This window comes from Epinephelus lanceolatus, chromosome 1 (assembly GCF_041903045.1).
Source record: "Epinephelus lanceolatus isolate andai-2023 chromosome 1, ASM4190304v1, whole genome shotgun sequence".
NCBI lineage: Eukaryota > Metazoa > Chordata > Actinopteri > Perciformes > Serranidae > Epinephelus > Epinephelus lanceolatus.
The window spans coordinates 47,239,843-47,263,851 of NC_135734.1; the positions used below are offsets into that span (position 1 = coordinate 47,239,843).

General features: G+C 43.6%; 1 protein-coding gene across 12 annotated transcripts in view; it reads right to left on the reverse strand.

The window, feature by feature from the left end:
* ptprt (protein tyrosine phosphatase receptor type T) overlaps window positions 1–24,009 on the reverse strand; it is a 527,216-nt gene that overhangs the window by 9,229 nt on the left and 493,978 nt on the right. For all 12 annotated transcript variants that reach the window (XM_078171434.1, XM_078171419.1, XM_078171458.1 and 9 more), the window contains 7 exons: window positions 21,090–21,244; window positions 16,380–16,515; window positions 11,932–12,081; window positions 10,952–11,125; window positions 9,488–9,619; window positions 8,187–8,312; window positions 3,017–3,180 (listed from right to left, as the gene is read on the reverse strand). In XM_078171434.1, the coding sequence (XP_078027560.1) occupies window positions 3,017–3,180; window positions 8,187–8,312; window positions 9,488–9,619; window positions 10,952–11,125; window positions 11,932–12,081; window positions 16,380–16,515; window positions 21,090–21,244 (1,037 nt within the window). The remainder of the gene's footprint in view (window positions 1–3,016; window positions 3,181–8,186; window positions 8,313–9,487; window positions 9,620–10,951; window positions 11,126–11,931; window positions 12,082–16,379; window positions 16,516–21,089; window positions 21,245–24,009) is intronic.

A 24,009-nucleotide genomic window follows, 5' to 3' on the forward strand; every position in this document is an offset into this window, starting at 1 on the left:
GTAAGTTATTTCTAAAGATGTAGTTTATATCTTTACAGCTTTTTATAGATTTGATGCCACAGTATGGAAAGAAATGAAATCACTGGTGGATCTTAACTATTAATGATTATGCAGAATCAGTGGTTTAAACCCTGGTGTCTAACAGGAATATAAAGTGACAGACATACATCATTGACCCCTGGCTCAAATCAATAACTGCTGCTATGTCATATTGACGCTGCTGGCATTATTGCTTTAAGTGTCGAACATAATTAAGAATAATCATTCATCATATCACATAAATAATTATAATTTATTCTCTTTTAAAAGTTCTTATATTTGCATTTAGTATTTTACAAATAAAATAATGATGTGAAATTAAAATAGTGGCACATACGGCTAAATTTCTTGATGTTAATCGGCCTGGCCGCTGCCTCTGACCGTTACGCTCAGCCCCAGTGAATGTGAGGGAAAGGGATGCAAGGCTTCTCTGCTTCTGGCTAAAGACAGCTACACTGGCTAATCAGCCCCAGCTATTGATTTCACAGACTGGGTAATACCAGAGATAAGGAGAAACATGATGGTTCAATCAGTAGCTGGTGAAAATTGATTCTTTTTCTGCTCTTCACTTGTCCTGGAGGTTGGAGTCTGATGGGTCTTAAATGCTGAGCACATGTCTCATTTTCAGTGAATCACACTGAGAGAACCTGTTCCAGCTGCAGCGCTCTTAACACAGCAATCTGTCTGGGCTGTATTTATTTCAGCGTACAGACACGAGTGCTTTCAAGATGGAGGAGAATAACAAAAATATTGTGCGGTCTTGTTCCAGATGAGTACTAATCTAATCGGGAGGATCGCTACTCTGACGTTATGCAGTTTCAAGGGTTTCATAATTAAGTTGAGGCAAACAACAAACATGTCCATGAACTTTTCTCTGCTAAAGAATTTAACCAGTTACATGAATCACCACAGTTCTAGTCTAGATCAGGGGTATGTAACCTGTGGCCACATGCAGCTCTGTCACCGCTCTCTATTTCTTGTTGTAGGGATGAATAAGGTTATGTGTATTAAGGGTTATCATGTCCACCTCATCACAAACTGGGGAGGTAGGGGGAAGAAAAGGCGGAAGCTCCAGTGACGCACCATCAGCCAGTACAAACTTTAGTGCCAGAGGTCACAGCAGGCTGGTGTCAGTTAGTAACATCAGCGTGAAGAATACACTGTACCTTTAAACAACCAGCTCCTTCTTTAGAAATGAAATGAAATCACCTCGTGGCTGCTGTGTGTGGCGCCAAAGATACCTGCACTTTGTTCACTAATTGGAGGCACAGTGGAGCTCTGAGGTTTTGCTGACAGTTCAAGGATCCAATAGAGTTACAAGAATCAGGTCCTGTTTATACGACAGCACTCGCAACCGAAAACGGTCAACTTTAGTTGCGTTTTGGCTGATCGTTTACACGACAGCAGTGTTTTGGGTGCATGAAAACTCAACATTTTGAACACAGGTTCCAGAGTGCAATTTTTTGGAAACAGCACCGTCTCCGTTTTCATGTAAACTTGCAATAATGCAGTTCCTCTGCACATGTTTTTTCGCACATGTGCATTACGTTCCAGTCACTAGGCATGCGTGAGCAAGTCAACCATCACAACAACAATGGCGGACTCCCGAGCTCTGTTTGTGCTGCACACCCTGTTGAGTGTAGATTTACTGTAGTAACTCCACCTCGTCCGTCCAGACAAACATTCGTGCGGTTGCCATTTTGTTTGTTTATACATCACCGCTCTGTAGAACAAAGCGCATGTGCACAGGTGCTTGTTGTTTCATTACAAAGTCACACCGCCAACTACTGGCCTGGCATATATTCTAGAGTGTCTTTGGTCATTTTTGTGGATCCATGTGCACAGTTATTGTTATCAAAACAGTGTCGTCTGAATGTGGAACTTTTTTCGAAATGAAAATGAGAAATGATTCCGTTTTCAGCAGATTGTTTTTGTGGTAACGTGGCCTTAGTCACAATCTCTTTAATATATTTCATTGCCTAAATATGTGTCAAACCCACAAATATGTAAAGGGTAACTATTCTAACTATTTTTATTTTATTTAAAATATGTTTTTCCATTGCATCTACTGTGGAACTAATAGTACTCAGTACTGTGCTGTTGTTATTCAGTTGTAGATGTTCCCATTGTTATCAGCATGTTATTGCTGTGCTTCCTTGAAACGAATATACTTGCAAACATTGTATTTCTGTATAGTGTGTGTAAAAAATTAAAAGTGTTCAACCTGATCCGTATACATTCTGAAAATAATTAAATATTGCTGAAGCTGTGGTTATTTCCTGTATGTACGTTTATGGTAACTCAATGATTTATAGCTTAAAATAAAGCTGGTTATAATGTAAAGAATTGTGAATTGCAGCTTTAGATAAAGCACATCTTAGCCCTCTCTCGATATGAGCCAGGTTGACACTGTTATTAAACAATGGGTAGTTATGAATAGTCCTTTTAAATTTTTCAGACCAGTGTTGTGTGTGTTTGGCTCCCACACTTCAGACACACCAGAAGTGAGATAAATGTTGAGTTCAGGCCATCTGTATGTTTGACAGATCAGCGGTGAAAAATAAAGCGTGAAAGCACGAGCCAACGCAGAAGAATGGATGAGTCGAGAAATACCATATATTGTATATATCATCTTAAAGCTCTGTGTGTGTGTGTGTGTGTGTGTGTGTGTGTGTGTGTGTGAACATTTGTCTTAAAAGTGTGTGTTCTTTTATAGGAAGTGTACTTTATCATTGTTAAGAGTATCTCAACATCTTTCACCTTTCTGTGTGTCTCTCTCTCACACACACACTGACACACACACACACACACACACACACAAGGGCACATTTGTCTTTTGACGATTTCGCGTTGATGAATCGTCCTACTGAGCACCACTTGTTCCCGTCCCCCCGTCACCCACGTCCTACCATTTCATGACATGTTACAGAGTGTGTTCGTCTACATGTGTGTGTTTGTGTGCGAGCATTGCACTTACAGGCAATGTACCACAGTCCTCCCATCTCCTCCGTCGTACTGCTCCTGCCACTTAGCCAACCTCCGGACCAACTGGAGGATAGAGCGTTTAGAGAGAGGCGTGTCCCTGTAGGCCGGCCAGCCGATGAACTGAAAGTGCTGCACCAGGCGGTAACCGTCCTGTGGCTGAAGAGAGAGGTGTGAAGATAAGGATTTTTTTTTTATCACCACAGCTGTCAACACCACAATCAACACCATGAAGTAATTCCACCAGGGATGTAAAAGTGGGTAAACAAGTGAAACCTTCCAAGTGCTGCGGTGTGTGACACTTAAAATAATGCGTTTGTGGGTCTCATTTCAGCCCTTGGAGTGTGTCATAGTGGACATCCTCCTATTCTGCATCGACATTATTCCTATTCTGTCCTACTTTGTGATGGTTTAGATGCCATGATTGTTGGCATTAGTGATCCAGAAATATGTCTCCATCCCCTCCTGCCCAAACCTGGACGACCAAGCTATGATCAGAAAGCATTCAACGTGTCAATTGACCTGGTCACTCGATCTTATGCCCCACTAACACCCACTAACACATGGTTTTTGTCCTTAGAGGAAAATGTAAGACAAATGACTCTGCAGTAGTCACAAATATTTATCTCTCCAGCTCCATCGACAGTGATGGAAATAGGTCTGCCCCCTAATGGTCGACCAAACATTGGTTGATCAGAAAGGTTATTACTCGGCAAGATTTCATTGGTAGTTTAGTCGCAGAAAAAAAAACAAAGGACAGACACAGGAAGTGTCCACGCTCAGCAGTCAGACAGGAGTCAGGTTAATTTCCAGGGCTGGTACCTGCGGTTATTCCACAGGCTAGTTAATAACATGTCGGGCAGGAAATCCAAAGTGTGGGATCATTTTGAGAAGGTGAAGGACAAACCCAAGGTGATATGTAAACTCATCTTCATTGGTCGACTACAAACATGACGTATCATCTGAAACATGGAAGTAGCTACATGCCCATTAGCCCACAGCGTCATTAACAGGCGGCTCGCTCAGTGTGTGACGTGCACTTGTAGATAAAATATAGGCCTATATTAATGAAGGTTCATTAGTACAGTTTTGTATTTCTCTGTAATGTAGCACAGTGTTAACAATGTTACTGATACTATTCTTTCTCACACCTTCAACTCAAACCACCAAAATATACAATTTCATAATTAAATTAATATCATAAACATGCAGGCGACTAGTCGACTAATGGCCCTAAATGATGACTATTGGTCATCCTAAAGAAGTCTATGGTATAGTTGTAGCTGTTTTCCTGCATTTAAAAACATGGATATGCGCCTTAATATTGGTGGAGAGGGTGTTAAAGTGACCATCTTGAAAGTAGTCGGACGATTTGCTTTTTGGTAAACCAGTTGGAAAGTGGATGGAAAGAAATTTCCTCCCCAATCACCAAAACCTCTGAAAGCTTCATCTAAACAGTGCTTCCTTCCTGTTTTGTGGCACAACCAGCAGGTTGCTGGACAAACAAGCTATCAGACACATTGTGGTTGTAGGCAGAAGCTGCCAGTCGTCTCAGAGGTGGTCTCATTTGGTGATGATAAACCAAACTGATAAATGAAGCATGTTTTCATGTGTTCGCTCGCTGCTGTGCTCCAATTAGTTCTTGTTTCTGAACAAAATGCCTTTTGAACAGAACTCAGAATGGACTCCACAAAGACAACATCCTATAATGTTTAATTCAATTTCATGGCAGACAAAATGTTTTTCATTCGTCTGGCCCGAGGCGGTTGGCATCCACCACCTAAAATACCAAAACCTGCCATCACTGTCATACTGATTTACTGCTAGGCTTCGACACACGCAGCAGCACATTGACATTTACACACAAAACCAGATACAGCTGTATCTGTTTCCTCCACTTCCTTCCCATTTCTCCTTCTCCCTCCATCTACTCTCTCCTTTTTATCTTTCTCTCCACTACCTCCATCTCCCCTTCCAATCACCTCTTATTTCAAACTTCTTCTTGCCCTCACTCCTGTTTCCTTCTCTCCTTTTCTTTCTCGTGCTCACTCACACTACTTCTCCTTCCCTTCATCACTCTTTTTGTTTTCCTCTTCTTTTCTCTGTCTCAAACCTTTTCTCCGTCCTGCTCTTTCACTTCCTCCCTCTTCATTTGATGGCTTAGTGGTTGGTGGTACAGACTCAGCTAGGTCGGAGCTGCTCTCTCAGTGTGAGATATGCTGCTGTGGCGATGATATGAGCCATTTCACGCTAGACTGGTGATGTGTTTGAGAGGGAGAGAGAAAGAGAGAGCCAGAATATAGAGAGTAGGGTAGTGGGGAGTTCACTATGCGCTATAGGAGCATGCAGACGATAGGGCACCGCGAGTTGTACCGTCATGGATGGGTGAGAAAATGAGATGAGAAGGGAGTAACAAGAGGAGGCAAGAGGGGCAGAAAGAAAAGGGGAAAGGAGAGATGAGGGGGGAAATGATGGGAGAGGAGAGGTGAGGAAAGAACAGAGGCGGGAGAAGACGAGAGGAGGAACCAGGAGACAAGGGGAGAGGACAGTTTTCAAAATATCCTGTTGTTATTACACCACCTACTACCACAGTGCCATTTTAAAGCAGGCTCAGTTAGCCCGGCTGCTGTAGTAGTGTAGTCTCTACGGCATCATGTTGCCAGCTTCTCAGGGGGAAGTAAAGGTCACATGAAATGAAAAATGCCTTATAAGTGTTGTTATGTTGTGTTCCTGGGTGTATCGTCCCACTATTTATTGCTATATGTCAAATATAGGTCAGGAAACGCAATATTTTAAGTATTTTTATCCATAGCACGGCAGATTAAAGCTACAGAAGGTAACATTTTTAGCAAACATGGCAAAAGGTTATGTTTTAAAACTGTCACTCCATCCTGACCAGGGAGGGGTATAGAAACCTGGGATTAAACAAGCTTGTGGCTAAATTATCAGAGAACACAGTGGTGATAAGCCCCGACGTTAACGGCTCTTTTAACTGTGCTTTAAACACTGTGAGGTACCAAATCGATAAGGAGTACCCATCCCTAATCCTGACAGTAGTACATGAGGCAGATAATCCGTGACAAAATCCTACTCTGCCTCCTCAAATACCCTTTTCCACCCACTTAGCTCTTCTTGAACTGGTCCTGTTCACGATTCTTGAATTCTTGTCCTATGTAGCGAACCGTTGAACCGTTTTGAACAGTTGTAATCGAGGACATATCGTCAATGGAGGGCATTTCACAATGCACGATGGAAGATAACAGTAGCAGCAAGATGGCGGCTTGTGTTAATTATCTGCAAACTTTTGTACTCGTACTCGTCGTCCTCCACTTATCTGGGTCCGGGTCATGGGGGCAGCAGCCTCAGCAAAGAAGCCCAGACAGCCCTTTCCCCAGCCACTTCCGTCAGCTCTTCCAAGGGAACCCCCGAGGCGTTCCCAGGCCAGCCGGACGATGTCCTGGGGCGGCCCCGAGGTCTCCTCCCAGTTGGACATGTTCGAAACACCTCCCAAGGGAGGCGTCCGGAAGGCATCCTTACTAGATGCCCGAACCACCTCAACTGGCTCCTCTCGATGTGGAGGAGCAGCAGCTCTACTCCAAGTCCCTCCCGGATGTCTGAGCTCCTCACCCTATCTCTAAGGCTGAGCCCAGCCACCCTGAGGAGGAAACTCATTTTGGCCGCTTGTACTTGCGAACTCGTTCTTTCCATCACTAAAACTTTTGTTCCGTTATTGCTTTTATCCAAAGACAAGCAGGGACCAGCTTTTTCGCAATGATTTCTTACTTAATGTCTCTATTGTTGTTATTGTGATTTGGGATGGTCACCACTGTTTTTGGTCAAAATGATTGAAACAGTTCAAATTAGGCGCTGGAACCGCAACAGATCCCGTTCCATGTGGATGAAGACGGTAAGTGTAAGTGCTCCTTGTGGAATTTGCAAGGATCACAAAAACAACTCCAGAACACCTGTCACTCATGTCAATCACTGCTTGTGACTGCAGTCAAACTGTGAAACTAGGCAGCGCTGATCAAATACGAATCAAGATTCTGTTACTGCGTTGCCTATTTCTCACCTCAGCTGTTTTCAGAAACATATTTTAGAGCAGTGGTTCCCAACTGGTGCAGCCACAGGGTCCAGATTTCTCCTTAGTCATTAGTTCAAGGTCCACACAGTTTAAATTATTCAGCATCATACTTGGGTTTGGCCATGTCATCGAGCTAGTATGCTGTCTCTGTCAAGTAGCTGTTAGGGGGCGTTCAAACAAAAATGAGACGCTAGAGACATGGACGCGTCAAAGACGCTTAAAACGCTGGAAACGCTTATTCAATGTGCACTAGCTACTGGCATCTGACGCTCAAAAAGTTGAAAATATTTTAACTTTTCAGCGTCTACGCGCATCTAAATACGAAGCGTCTACAAAAACACGCATCTAAAAAGACGTCGGAAAAACGTCCGTCTAAAAAGACGCTTGAACGCCAGTCAGACGCGCCGTAACATAGGAAAACAATGGTTTTACTGGCGTTGCGTTTCTAGCGTTTCATCTCGGTGTGATTGCTCCCTTAGTCACTCACTCTACAGCAGGAAACGGCACTTCAACATAAAAGGTCTGTTCCCGAGGTTCACTGTACTTAAAAATAATGTTTGCCTTGTTTGAAAGTTCCTTGCGATCCATTCAGAATGGACCCATGACCCACTTTTGGATCGCGACCCACCAGTTGAGAACCTCTGTTTTAGTGTACTGTTAAGCTGTCAAGTGAGACAGTTTGCTCCAGCCGGTGGGTGGTGCTTTATTTTGGCTCTACGGGTCACAAATGTTCTCATTTTACAGCTAAACAGTGCACTAAAATATGTTCCTGAAAACATTTCAGACAAGAAATAGGCAATGCAGTGACAGAATTTTGATTCATATTTGGAACTTTTGCCCAGTGATGTCAAAATGACACCGTCTGCCTGAGCTGTAAGACTAAGCAAAATGAAGAGAGGCTGAGGACTTCAAGACAAGGACAGCAATCACAGCAGGAGAAGTTTGCCACGGACACCAAACTGGGTCCAGAGAGAAGCACGAGCGCTTTCATTTTCACTTTTGAAACCTTGAACCTGCTGCTGTTAACAACATAGAAAACTAGTCTGGTATGAAACTGTGAAGACTTTGAGAATGTGCGTACCCTGGCCATGTTGCAGATCCTGAAGATTCGGTTGATGATGTCCTCATCGATGTCTGCTGATATGAATTCGACTTGAATGGGACCGTAGCAACACGAACTCTTTTCAGGCCAGTACTGCATACATAACTGTAGAGAACAGAAAAAGACAGCGACAGAGTGAGGAAGAGAGAGGGGGAGAAAAAAAGCATTACCAGATTTTAACAAGTCCAAATCAAATCCAAGTTCGATTCATATCCACTGAATGGATTTCTTTTCAAAAGCATAACAGCGCAAGTAATAATTGGAGAGATGTTTTCACAAAAAGCCTTGTATGAATTCACTTCATCGATTAGGAGCATTATCACCTCTGTGGCTGGATGTGAATTCAATTTTCAATTTTTTTATACTTCCACACTAAGGCCTGGTGAGAGTCATCTACATGTGGAGTACAATACGATGCAGGATCAAAATGAGATAAGCCCGACTTGCTGGAAAATAACACATGAAAACAGTTCGGTAATTTCACCTAATTTTCCACACCTGCCAGACACAAGAGAAATAATCACACGTGTGTTTTTTTTTTTAAACCAGGTTTCATTCACTTGTGTGAGCTGGGGATTTACAACCAATACTGGGAGTGATGAGGCAACTAAATCTGTTAGTCTGGGTTAATTACATGATTACATGTGCTGCTACAATTTTGTGTTGCATTGTCCCTTCCTAGACACCTGAAAAGACTGTTCAGAATTGGCTCATGAGCAGTTAGCACGTCTGATATGAGCAGAAGATAAGTAAGAAATTGCACCTCTAAACTTCTAATGATGACGGAGCTGTTAACTGTAAGATGTTGATGAAATCCTGGGTGACAAATAAATGTTGATCGAGTGTAGCAGCTGCTGGCACTGTCACTGTAACTACCTTTAGCGTTACATTCTGCTGATCCTTCAACCCTGTTATGCTGAATTCTGTTAATGGCAATATACTTGATTATTAATTTGGCATTTTACATTTGGGAAGGTTAATACAAATTCAGAAATTGCTAAAAAGCTGGAGCTTAATGAGCCATTAGTTTCTCTTCTTTCTGTATTCAACTTTTTCTGTCTGGGCTGTGATTGTAAAAACCAAACTGTCTCAGCTGTCAGGGTATTGTTCCAAGGACTGTCAATACACATTCATAAAAATAGTCTCAGGGTGTATTGATCAGGCCCTGTGATGTTACAGTCGATGTGTCAGCTCCTGGCTGTCTGCTCCTCCTCTGAAACTAAGTTAGACAAAAGCAGGGAAAACAGACAGAGAATATTCGTGCGTGTGTGTGTTTGTACCTGAGCTGCGTCCATCTCGTTGAGCATTACAATGGAGGAGCAGTTGTAGTCGAACACCAGCCTCCAGAAGTCGCCCATGGTGTTTGGCAAAGGATGCTGGGTAACAATGAAGGCCGCTGGCTGTTTGTGGCTCTGGAGTGTTGAGACGGACCGCAAATAAATAACAAGCACAAGATAAACAGACAAGTGAGCAGAGCAATGCGAACAGATTGAGGCATCACTGCAGCACTGGACAGGAACAAACAGAAACTCTAATGTTATGAAGGAGAATTAAAGCCTTGTGGTTTATATGCTTCTGCCAAACAGTCCATGTCTGTCCAGACTCATACACTCACCAGCCACTTTATTAGGTACGCCTGTTCAACTGCTCCTTAACACAAATAGCTAATCAGCCAATCACGTGGCAGCAACTCAATGCATGTAGGCATGTAGACATGGTGAAGACGACCTGCTGAAGTTCAAACCGAGCATCAGAATGGGAAAGAAAGGTGATTTAAGTGACTTTAAATGTGACATGGTTGTTGGTGCCAGACGGGTTGGTCTGAGTATTTACTGGGATTTTCACACACAGCCATCTCTAGGGTTTACAGAGGATGGTCCCAGACAGAGAAAATATCCAGTGAGCCAAAATGCCTTGTTGATGCCAGAGGTCAGAGGAGAATGGCCAGACTGCTTCAAGATGATAGAAAGGCAACAGGAAGTCAAATAACCACTGGTTCCAACCAAGGTCTGCAGAAGACCATCTCTGAAGCAACAACACCTTGTCCAACCTTGAAGCAGATGGGCTACAGCAGCAGAAGACCACACCAGGTGCCACTCCTGTCAGCTAACAACAGGAAACTGAGGCTACAATTCACACGGGTTTTCTCACCAGAACTGGACAATAGAGGATTGGAAAAAACGTTGCCTGGTCTGATGAGTCTGGATTTCTGCTGCCACATTCAGATGGTAGGGTCAGAATTTGATGTCATGGATCCATCCTGCCTTGTATCAACGGTTCAGGCTGCTGCTGGTGGTGTAATGGTGTGGAGGAGCTTTTCTTGGCACACTTTGGGCCCCACTGGAATGGAGGATTCGCATGGGTGTGCAGCCGACAAATCTGCAGCAACTGTGTGATGTCATCATGTCAATATGGACCAAAATCTCTGAGGAATGTTTCCAGCACCTTGTTGAATCTATGACACCAAGAATTAAGGCAGTTCTGAAGGCAAAATGAAGTCCAACCCAGTACTAGCAAGGTGTACCTAATAAAGTGGCCAGTGAGTGTTTAACATATGTAGTCAAGAGTCCAAGAGGACATTTGTGCCAAATTTGAAAAGAGCCTCAAGGCGCTCCTGAGATACCTCTGAGATATTCTCAAGAATGTTATGGACAACTTGAAAGCATAATAGCCTCCGGCCACAGCTATCACTGGTGTGGAGGCATAAAAAGACGACACACACACACCTCAAAATATGCACTCACGTCCATTAATGCAGCATTGATGTAATTGGAGCTCTCCCCATCCACAGATATGAGGAAAGGCAGGCATCGGTCTGCTGATAGAACGTCCATACTGCGGTTCTTGTCGTGGTTCCTTGGTAGCAAGCCCACACTGCAGTCCTCTGGACGGACTCTAGGGGTCACTATGTTCAGAGTCTGAAAGAAATAAATGTTTATTATTCCTAACTTTAATTTGATCCTTCTGTAAACATTGCCTAGTTATTTATTCAATGATTACATACAGAGATATATGGGCCGTACACATGCCACTACTCTTCTGCGTATTCGGTGCCAACTTTCAAGAGCATGGAGGAAGGTTGCATCTGAGGTTGCTAAGCGACTATCACACCACCGTATTATAGCCTACTTACCTGAAACCCTGAGTGGCTCTTCTTTTTTGGCTCTTCTTTTTTAGGTGTGTATTCAGCCTAAAATGTTGTTGGGGGGACAGATGTAAAGCTCTGGGTCGCCCTGCAAGTGATCAACCTCTTCTCCATATTTACCACAGACTGACATTTACAGAAGAAGGGAAAGATATCTGTTGGCTGTGATTGGTTGTTCTTCACATGAGGTGCACTGTGTTGCGTTCCATAAGTAAAACTCTGTTTACGTCAGGGTGCAGCTGTCGCACCCTGAAAAACAGGCGATTGGAAATGCTTGGGTGTTGCAATGGCGTCGCTCTGGCTCTGGAGCGCGTCTGCCACGCATCAATATTGAAAACGAGCGCTTTGAGGGCATGAAAATACAGCATGTGTACGGCCCCTCATGGAGCAAAGGACACTGGACTAAAGTACTAATCAGATTGTACAAAGACAACCACAGTCACATAGTGCAGAACACTGGGGCACAAAATGGTGGTACCCAAATGTTAACCACTTATTATAATCTTTAGGGTCAACGTTTGAGTCTCCAAACGTCCATGTGGCGTCCTCACAAATAAGTGTGTGCGTGTGTATGCTCACCTGGAACTCATCTTTAATCTGGCTGGAGTTGGTCTGTGGGTCCAGTCTGCTGATGTTGTAGTAAATGGCTCTGAACTCACACACTGGTATGGCTGTATTCCCACATAGACACGCCTCCAAGATGGCATCGTGAACAAACACGTACTGCTCCTGCAACACGAGCAACAGCAGCTTTTCAAAGAACTACTCTGGTTCAAATTTCTTTTGAATAAAACGGACAAATCTGTGGCCTTTGTGAGCAGACAGAAGACTTGAGTGTAGTTTCTTAGTGTTGCTGTGAGCGTCGACACCTCTGGGACAGAGGAAGCTGCATCTCCTGCCTTTTCAAGTCTCCGACAAACTCAAACATCCCACTGTGAACACAGTTTTTGTTTGCTTTGTGTGTGTGTGTGTGTGAATTCATTATTTGTGCGCTCATGCTCTCTCGGCAGCCTGAAAGTGAATTAATAGGGAGTAGTGCCCTGCAGTGTTTCTGTGCTCTGGATCAAGTGTGCTCTTTGTGCTCCAACTAGCTCGCTGGTAAAAGCATCAGCCACCATGAGCCGCAGCAGCCACTGTGCATGATAATTCACCTCTCCCTCCTCCTCTCACGCTATCTGTCCAATTTATCTCCGTCCGAGTCCGTTCACTTTTTATTTCTCTTTCTCCCTTTTCTTTCTCTTGTTTCCTCTCACACTTGTGTTTGTCTGCCATGTCTCGCTTTTTCAATTTGCTTCTCTCTTTATCTCCCTCCCTCCCTCTCTCTCTCTCTCTCTCTGTCGAATGTTAATTGTTGCCCTTGGAGCAGAGAGGAGAGTTTTAAAAGCATCCCTGAAATGTCCTCTCCTGGCCATTACCTACTCTAGTGACATACACACATACACACACACACACACACACACACACACATGCAAAAAACACACCGGAACTCACAGACAAGCACTCATACACACATACACACACACACACACACACACACACACACACACACACACAGGCACACGCATCTTTCCCCTGTGCCTTTTAAAAGATTAATTGCTTTGTGTTGTGCGGAGCAGGATTATAATAGCGTCAAGCGGCTTCTACACTGACACAAATTGCTCCCACACATATTCAAAAGGCAGGGCAGGATGCATTTAGCTTGGTTTCAAGTGCATACACACACACACACACACGCACATGCATGCGCGCGCACACACACACACACACACACACACACACACACACACACAAGCAGCTTTCATGCCACTGCTGTCATATGAAAACACTCAAAGTGATGCCCTGGGTAACTTTTCTGAACCTAGCACTTCTAAAACCCATTCAAAAGTCAATTTCAGGCTCCGAGCCTGAGCTGTCACTCTGAAAATGAGGCTGTTTTTCTTTATTCCTGGCAAAGTTGACTTTCTGGATATGCAAGGTTTTCATCAGTAGTACAAATGGAATGCAGAGGCGGGATGGATTAGGTCGGCTTAAGGTAGCTTAGAGAAGAAATGAATGCTTCTGTTCCAAAATGAAACACGAAACATTTGAAGATGCAGACTCTTTAAAAGTGACTGATAGTACAAAATTAGAACAAATTATGACACCGTGTAGAGAGTAGTAAGTAAACCAAGTTCTCGGCTGACAGAAAGAACTTTTTAGGAAATACATCCTGAACAATAAACTCTGAAAAACACATAAAAAATAGACTCTGCTTGACCTGACAGCTAGCTCTTCCTGGAGCTAGCAGTGTAGTTGTCACCAGGGGCGTAGCATCAAATTCTATATGTATAAGCAGTCTGAAATTTAGAGTTTACTCAACCGATTTATTCAGCCTATTTTAATTAAGTTGTGGCACTAATTGCTTAGAAATTCCAGGCTTTTTGATGGCTCCCCATCCCATTTTGGCCCTGGGTAATCAGTCCCACTTTTTTACCCACTACCACACCCCTGGCCGTCACTTTATAAGTAGTAGTTAGCTAAGTTGGGGAATTCATCTATGAGTTTGTGCTGGTCATTTCTATATCACCTGATATAGAAACTGCAAATAAAAAGAGCCTGAGAACATTTAAGTCATTTCAAAGTTAACTGCCACAAAGTTTTGGCAACTAAGGGCGCATTCACACCAGAACAGTCCAGACCATAGTCACTTCCTCTCTTTGGTTCGCTGGGTAGTCCGTTTGCATTTCCCATTATAAGCAAACCGCACAAGGGTTCACTTGCAAGTGAACTGAGACCCCCAGTTTTCAAGCAGACCAGGAATCGCTTCTTTGGTCCGCACCAGAGTTCAAATGAGCGTTCACACCACTGCAAACAAACCGAGCTATCCATGAGAGCGGACCGGGGTTTGTTAAAAGCGGACCAAATAGCGCCAGTGTGAATGTGTCCTAAGGGTGCTTTCACACCTGCCCTGTTTGGTTCAGTTCAATAGAACTCAAGTTCATTTGCCCCCTCAGTGTGGTTCATTTGAGCAGGTGTGAACACAGCAATCACACTCAGGTGTGCACCAAAACAACCGAACTCTGGTGCGGTTGTTTTGTGGTGAGAAGGTGTTCCGACCTGGATGTGAAGCAACTGCAGTCACATGACACATTGTTTGGGTTAAACATGAGCATGTTACAGTCCTGGAGGATTATTAATGTGCACCTCCTCCTGTACTGCCTTAATATGCACATTCAGCACATCCAATGCATCAAAACATTGTTTTCTAGTTGGAGCCGCAGCTTGTTTTCAAACTGTATGGTTTGACTAAAATGAACAATGACAGCAATATAGTCCACGATGAGCAGCGCTAAAATCAACCTGCGTAGTTGTCCCTCCATTGTGACATTAGAAAGTGTCACATTTATCTTGCAAGTGTACTCTTCTTCAACGTTTGCTTTACTTCCTGGATTTTTCCCACATGGAAATTCTGACCAATCAAGAGCAGCTTTCTCACACAAGGCATTTGATCTGGTCCGCTTGTAAATGCTGCCGTGAGAACACGAACCAACTCTAGGCAATTATACAACTCTGTAACAACATGAGTCCCTGATTCAGACCAAAGGAGACGACTCTAGGAAACTTAAAAACACAGCTGAATGGATACATTTACAGTGAGTATGCTCTTCTGTATGTATTTGTGTATGTTTGCGCGTCTCATGGTATATTCCTGCCACATAAACACACTGAGACAAAGAATCCTAAATCTGTGTGTGATTCAATGTGTGCATGTTTGCTTTAGCAAGTTTGTGTGAATGGTATTTATGTGTGTGTGTGTGTGTGTGTGTGTGTCTGTGTATGTCTGTGTGTGTTTGCACTGGTGTCATCTATTATTCAGGGAATGTTTAATATTGAAAGGCTGATCGGGATGGATGATATAAGACTGAGAGAAGTACTGAGATGCTCTGCCTCTCTTTATGCTCCTGCTGCTCAAACTCCAACTAGACAGACAGACGGACTGATAGATCGAGCTAATGAAGCTAATTAAGCGTCCTGTTTTTCCAACATACTAACTAGTATTCTGTGGAACATTTCTGGATGTATTAGAGATAAAGAAAGTTTAAAACACTGAGCATGTTTAAAATTTTGAGAAAAACCATCTCACTGTTGTGCTTCTCATCAAGTTAAGCTTCCACTTCCTATCAATAATCACGAACTGCTGAGGATTTCTTCTTACGTAAATTTACCCTTCATTTTCGCCCCTTGAACACAGTCTGGCCAATCGTAGCGTAGCATGGACCAGCACCAACTATGAGAGGTTGGAAGGAGATGTTTCTCCTTCGTTCCAAAATCAAACCCTGAAAAGTTCAGGGTTAAGAAGTTTGCTAGCTAGTGAAGTACTAGCCAACTGTATTTATAGACATGCTGCTTTTGCTTTTTTTGTGATTGTATCTGTGAAACTTTGCTGATTTTCAACCAGCTGCGTGTCATCACAGTGTGTGCACATGAGCAGTGTTTGGCTTCACCTGGAGCTCCCCACCAACTGGCGGAGGTCCAGGTGCTGGTGGCGCAAGGGAACGCCCAACACCATTCTTCTGCACACACTGCCATGACGTATAGCTGGTTAAAATGAGCAGTTTCCCTTTAATTTCACCGTCTTCTGTCTCAATTGCCAGGTGATACTGTGATCTGTACGTAAGGATTTAATTCTGTCTTTCTCTTTTTAGCTTGTTTTTACTGCTGAGTCAGTTCGACATCCTGGATACATCCTTAAAACACATATTGTAGACCTTGCTGTCTTCTTTTCTCTGATATTCCCTTATTAAAAATATGATAATATTTCTTCGGGGAGTGCAGTTAGTTACAGTGTGGGCTCCATGCTCGCTCAGACAGCTTGACAAACCACCACAAAGAGGCGGGGCTTAGCAAAGGGTCAGTTGAATGTTCCCATATACTTCAAATATGCAAGTGTGCATACCATTTCATCCTAAGCAGTGAACTTTTTGCAAAAATATATGTCCAACAAAAGTGTGTGTGTGTTTTGTGTATGTGTGCACGTGCACACCAACCTCTGTCTGGACCATGTTGACTCGTTGTGATCTCAGCTCTCGGATGCAGTTGAAAATGTCCACCACGCCTTCATTCTCTGCCATGTCCAACATGATGTCCACTGCAATGAAACAGCCCGTCCTCCCTGCACCGGCACTATAGAGACAAACAAACAGCCACGACATACATAATAGGGGTGGGTGATATGGCCCTAAAATAATATCAGGATATTTCAAGGTATTTTTGCAATAACGATATTCTTGACAGTATGACAAATTAGTAAAAAAAAAAGAAAATGTTATGTCTAGTTTTACAGTTTGCTTCAAATATTCAGTAAAAACTAAACTAAAATGATCTCTTCTTTCTTTAGTTTGTGAACAACAACAGTAACTCAGAGTGAGACTCAGATTCTGTGACAATATTAATAGTTCAAAAAAATAAAATCTCCCACAAATTACACATTTAAACAGCTCCCAAATACGTAAAACGTCCCCTGGGATCTATATATATAAATCAACAGGTGATTTCCTTCTTTTATTAAAATCCTAAATGATTGAGTTGGTTTTTTTTTGACACCTGGACCTTTATGCTCTGCCATTTCTCCTCTAATCATCACGCTGTAACCTGTGACAGGCTGTTATGACACCACAGCTGTCACACAATCACATATATGGAGTTTTCTGTTGAACTGCGAGGTTTACATTACCAAAGGTTTATGACAAAATGACGACAATGACTCCAGTGTACGCACAGCGAGAGAGGAGAGGGAGAGACGCTGTGCTGCTGCCAGAGGAGCCGCTGAATGAGTTCCCTCTGAGCGGTAAGTCACTAAAAGAGTCTGAGAAGTCCGGGGCTGTTCATAAAACAATCAGGACGCCACAGTTTATTCCACACTACTGAAGCTGCTCCTCTTTTTGGAACGACTGCAGAGTCTGTAATAATTTCGCTTTCAGCCATGCTTGTTGTTGCCGTGGGTAACAGTATGACGTCAATATGTCAACAAGTCGAAATATCGCGAGTATCACGACATGAATACCGGTATGATCGTGAACGAGATGATATGGCACGTCCCTAATATTTAGATATATCTGTCAAATAATTCATTCATTCATTAATTTTTCGTAACTGCTTAACCTCATGGGGGTCATGAGTGTGCTGGAGCCTATCCCGGCTGACATTGGGTGAGAGGCAGGGTTCACCCTGGACAGGTCACCAGACTATCACAGGGCTGACACATAGAGACAGACAACCATTCACACTCACATTCACACCTACGGACAATTTAGAGTCACCAGTTAACCTGCATGTCTTTGGACTGTGGGAGGAAGCTGGAGCACCTGGAGGAAACCCACGCTGACACAGGGGAGAACATGCAATCTCTGCACAGAATGGCTCCCACACCTGGTTCAGTCCTCTTCCTGGGAGGCGACAATGCTAACCACTGCACCACCGTGCCGCCATAAATGTAAACATATTGTTTTCAGTGTTTGAACAAACAACTAACGCTGTTTATTTTCTGTTAGGAACAGGAGACACATGCTGAGAGGTGTCACTGCTAACTGTTACTGATAAGTGTCACATTTTATATTAGCTTTCATATGATGTGTGAAGCTGTGAGACTTCAGTGTCTGTCTGACAGAAAAAGTGATGGCCTACGTGATGCCTGGAATACACACGGAGTTTAGCATGAGGGTGGAGTCTCTCTGTCGCTCTGTCTCACACACACACACACACGAACACTTAGAGACTTTAATACTCTGTGTCAGGTGTTAAGGTGGCACATCCTGAACAGTAATGCCTGGAGGGGAAAGACGGATGGAGGGACAGACGAACAGATGGATGAATGGATTGAATAGAGGGACAGAAGGAGGGGGAGAGGAGGAATGGTGGAAGGAGGTTAGTGATTGGGAGTGATAGAAGCGGTCGTCACAGGGGAGAGATCAAGGGAGGAAAGGAGGCATGGATGGAGGGATGGAGAGGGAACTGAGAGGATGAGGAATGGAGGGATAGGAGGAGGGAGGGGAGGAACCTATCTTTCACTTTGCAATCCCCCTGACAGTTCCCAGAGACAGCCAGAGAGAGAGGGAGAAACAGAAGGAGGGAGAGGAGCGGAGAGAAGGAAAGATAGAAAGGAGAAAGAGAGAGAAAAGGAGGGAGCGCCTCGGCAGATTACCTGTCAACCTCTGTGATTAATGTTGAGACCAGAATACTGCTGGGCCTCTGTGTGCATGTGCATGTGTGTATGTGTGTGTTGAAAAGCCTCATGACACAGGCCAATAGCGTCAGCGTGCCCCCGGAAATTGGAAGTGACTGCCATAACTTCCTGCCTGTCCGTCCACATACTTTTACTATGGCTGTCTGTTGGCGTGTCTGCTCGCCTCGTTTGTCTGTCCGCAGTTTCCCTCCACTCTGTGCTCATGTGTTCTCTCTTTCATCTAATTACCTGTCTGTCTCTCTCCCCCTGTCTGTCCCTGTCTCTATCTGTCTGTCCTGTTTGGGGATCAGGAGCCCATGAGTGTGTGTCTTTTATGAATTGTCCATGACAGATAAGCTTCACTGAATGCAAGTGCTCCTCTGAGTCCTCTGCTGTCCTGCGCCTGCCATGTGTTGACACTGAAAACAATGAATTCGAGGGCGCAAAAATGCGGCATGTGAGACGATAAGAGAAAGAAAATGTATTCATGGACAAATAATTTTATAGTTTGCTTTAGAACATGTTTGGCAGTAAGACAACAGTATGCAATTTGTGGTTATTTAGCAGGAACATGCTGAAAAAGAAAGAAAAGAAAGCCCTTTAAAGGTGTTTAACTACTGCTGTAAATAAATGGAGCGCTTGTGGAAAGGTACAGCGACTCTACGAGGGTCCTTTATATCCACCAGGCACTAACCTCAGCAGGTTAGGGGTTTATTTCCTCTGTGGCCTCCCATTCAAAGCTATGTGCCGTATTAAAGTGGACCACCAAATGGAATACATTCATTTTAAATGCTCGTGCCAACATGAGGCATCTACTCTAAACCTTTTTTCATGGCTTGTCAGAGTGCTGACCTTTTAGAGCTTGTGCCTGCTGACAACCCGGCCCCCACAGTCGAACTGTTATGTCCCATAAAGAACAGAACATGAGGTTAAATATACTGTCGCCATGGGAATCTTAAACCTGTCACTTTTTTTTTTTTTTTTTACTTCCTCTATTCCTGGTAGATGATGATGGTGATGGGATGATAGTGGGATGGGAGGTGATTTTTTTTTTCTGTTGCCTACTTTTTAAAGGTTAACACCATTGATCTAATTTATACCAAGAGACTGTGTGTGTGTGTGTGTGATCACTATAATCCAGACTGATACCTGGGCTAATGTCTTAACTGAGAAGGAAAGGGAGAAAAGAGAACATGAAAAGAAAAAAGAGTAGGAGGCTGATAGTGAAACAAAAGCCCCTTTTACACTGCCAGATTTTCGGCGAATGTTGGGCCGTTTTGCCGGCAAGCTGCAAGCGTTTAGACACACAGAGGCGGATTGGCGGGTTGATCCGAGGTGCCCAATTTTCCGCCTCGTAGGGTAGACATATTGGCGGAACCCTTTTAGTTTAAACAGAACGAGGCGGCTGTTGAAGACTTGTGGGAGGAGCTGTTGATGACGCTGCACGTGCGACCCACTGGTGGTGGATAAACAGGAAACAGCTGATAGCAGGAATTAGCGAGCAGCTAGTAGCAAGAGGGAAACACAAACCTGACAGACACTGTAAAGATGAGCAACTGGGGAGACAAGGAATTGCGTGCCCTCCTTGTCCTCGCAAACGAAGAGGCCACTAACCGTCAGATGACGGGGATGGTGAAGGACGGACCGACTTACGAGAGGACCGCCAAAGGACTGACCAGCCGCGGCTTCCCTCCCACGTCACTGTTTACGTCACACGCTGAGCTACACGTTTTGTTACTTGCTCACGCCCCCCATTGCCCCAAAAAAGGCGCATTGTGTATAAACAAAAGTAGGCAGGCGGCATTTTGCTGCACTCCCCGATTTTGCTTTTATACTGCCAATGCTGAAAGAAGACTGATTGGGCTTTCCTGCAACTTTGCACAACTCCTATTTAAAAAGGGCTATAGACAGAGATTTTCAGGCAGTGTCAGATTAAATGTGACCTGCTCCATCATTTTCATTTACTCGAAAACACATTTCGAGAATTAAACACTGTTGGACAGAGGTGATTTCATAGCCTTCTCATGATGTCAGCATTGTTTTTGTAGTCCAAATATTAAGAAAAATACATCACATAACATGATGAGTATCGCTCAGCAGTGATTTGGAGAAAAAGGTCTTCAAAGCCTGCATTACAGCAACTGCAAAGATACGTGACAAAGCCTATCGTCCCTCCAAACTGGGAGTGCATGCCGTACTCCAGCAGCTGTCCTGGGGTGAAAAATACTCTGTTCATGTCAGAGACTAAGAAGTAAGTAGTTATGTTAGGTCAATAACATGCTATAAAATAAAATAAAATGTGTTAAACATTCAAAGCTGTGCTCATTTCCATGCTCTGTGTTAAACTGGCACTGCTAAACCCTTTTCACTTCACCATGGCAGCGTCAGGTAAGAGCTGTATGACTGAGTGAGTGGTTGTGTTTGTTTGTCCTTGTCTTCTCTGAGCAGCCACTGACCAGCAGCATCAGAGAATTAGGTTTATCTCCTGTACAAAACCACCTGTGTGTGCTTTGTGTGTGTGTGACTGTGTTCTTACCTGCAGTGTGCCACTATAGGCCCAGCATCAGGCGGGTTGAGGAACTTGACCTGTCGTATGAAGCCGAGCAATCCGGTGGCGTAACAGGGAACGCCGTGGTCAGGCCAGCTGGTGAAATGAAACTGGCGGAGTTCACGGATCTCGTGATGACCCTTCTGAAAGACACACATGGGAGAGATGTTACAGCTCATGTGCATATCTTACAACGGCAATTAACACTTCTCTGCCATTCTCATCTCTCGATGAAGAGGAACGCGTGGAACTCAAGAATCTTATTATGGCTCTTTTGGGAGAGACTGACAAGAAGACATATCATGGTTCAGCGGCCTAATTTACACCGGGGATTTCAGGAATCTGGGGGCCACTCTGCCTCTTTGGCTTCAGATGGAAAATAGATCGATCTCGTGGATGTCAAGAAGGCACTTTGAGCCACTTCTGGGAATGAGAGACAGGAAGACTTATCGTGCCTCATTTGCCTAATTTACAGGGGAGATTTGAGGAAACTGATGGCCATTTTGGCTCCACAAAAAAGATTAATTGATTTCACAAATCTCATGATGGCCCTTTAGGGACAGACTTACAGGGGGAAATGCCATGGTTCAGTTGAGCTGCCTAATTTACACACAGATTTTAGATAATAGTCATCACGGCTCCTTTCTGGATGAATTTTAAGACATGACAGGTGCGTAAAGACATCAGAAAGCTTGCAAATATTTTTTTCTTAAAAGTCAAAAACTTGAACAAATTTGAAAATTGAATGTGCTTCAATTAAACAATAATGTTTTTGAGAGCAGGATAATTTTATGACATTCACTTCAAAAGTAGAGACAAGGAAGCTGTTGGCTGAAAGGACAGATTTTTAAAGAAAAAGATAAAAAAATAAACTGGACTCCACTTATTGGGCCTCGTCTTCGAAAGAAGAACAGAAAGAGACAATGTGCTACATAACAATGGAGATTATACAAAAATGAGAGGGAAACAAGCTTCCAGTGTTCCAGTGTGGCCGTCCACAAGATTGCATCTTGACATTTTAATGATGAACTTTCTGGAAACATAAAGGGCTGTTAAACGCTTTCCTAACAAACAATAGGGATTTTATTAAGAAACTAAAGATGACATTCTGATGCTGAACAGATAGCAGTTAAGTCTCACGTCAGAGTGACGCCCTGGGACACAGACGTAATGCCTCAAAACTGCAGCGCATTTAGCAGATGAAGACAGAAAAACTGACTGGACTGACTGGAAGTCATAATTACACTTCCAATTTCTTTGTATTAATAAAGCTTTAATCAGTCGGGAATGGAAGTCATCATGTCATTAATGTGATTTTCCTAGCCCATGCAAAATGTAATGCTGCATACATGATGTTTACGGGGTTCACCCTGGACAGGTCACCAGACTATCACAGGGCTGACACATAGAGACAGACAACCATTCACACTCACATTCACACCTACGGACAATTTAGAGTCACCAATTAACCTGCATGTCTTTGGACTGTGGGAGGAAGCTGGAGCACCTGGAGGAAACCCACGCTGACATGAGGAGAACACAGCAGAGCCCTGGCTGGCTATTGGATTTGAACCTGGAACCCTCTTGCTGTGAGGCAACAGTCATACCCACTGCACCACCACTTGAAGACAGAGGTATTGTAAAACTATAAAATGTGTCTTTAACATGTTGATGTCAGAAACCTGCACATCAGCAGCCTCTCAGGTCTGAGAGATCTTGCTTCTTGTGCCTATTCTGAATTCTGACGCACATCTCTCCGCACAGGATGTAGAAATATCACAAAGTTTTGACAGCTCTGGCATGATCCTTTCTTCTGCTTCCAGTGATTCATTTCTTCCCCACAACACTACACCCTTCTGCTTCAATAATTCAAATCAATCGACTCAATTATATTGTTCTAAACTGAGCAGGGATTAAATGGAGGGAGATAAACCCTCCTCGGTTCAGTTTACTCTCTCAAACTGTTGCAGCTTCCATTCTGGCTTTGGTAGATCGTCAAGGCTGTGGGGAAGTCTTTGTTATGGAATACAGAGAAGCAGGGACAACATAAGGAGGAGGAAGACAGGTCAAGAAACAGCCTGTGAGTGGGACGAGCAGAGGTCAGGAACGAGAGCAGGGAAAGGAATGAGAGAACAGCTGAGAGAGAGGAAAAGAGTTGGTGTGGGGAAGGATGAAGAGACTGATATGACAAAGAAAAAGGAGGAAGGGGAAGACAGAGGGGGAAAACATAGACATTAAGGAGAGTGAGAGAGGCGTGGAGGCAGAGAGGAGAAAAATAAAACCCAAAACCACAAGGTGATTTGATAACTCGACATCCCATTGATTTGCTCTCTTGTGATGTTGAAATTACTTCTCTGAATCGATAGACGGCGTTTCAACACAGCCAGGGCCTCAAATTCATGACTGGTTGCAAAAAAAAATAAAAAAAAATAAAAATAACATTAAGGTGGCAGACATGTTGGAAGTGATAATAAGGATGCAGTGGCACTTATAAGTCTCTTCACTGTGAACGCTTTTCTTTAAATTTTGGACTTCTTATTCAGAGTCATTTGCGTTGGATGAGTGACAAATTATATAAATCATTGTTATGTGAACCTGTTTAGTTAATCTTCTAGAGCTGCCCCCGATGATCAACCAAACATTAGTCAACCAGAAAGGTCATTAGTCTGGAAGGGTTTTATTGGTCGCTTAGTCGCAGAAAAAAAACAACAACTCTCAATTAGGAGCTGCACCTTGTCAAAAATAAATCAAAACCTATATGACTGGACCATGTGTGAATTTAATTTGAAAGGACAGACACAGGAAGTGTCCACGTTCAGCAGTCAGACAGGAGTCAGGTTAATTTCCAGGGCTGGTACCTGCAGTTATTCCACAGGCTAGTTAATAACATGTCGGGCAGGAAATCCAA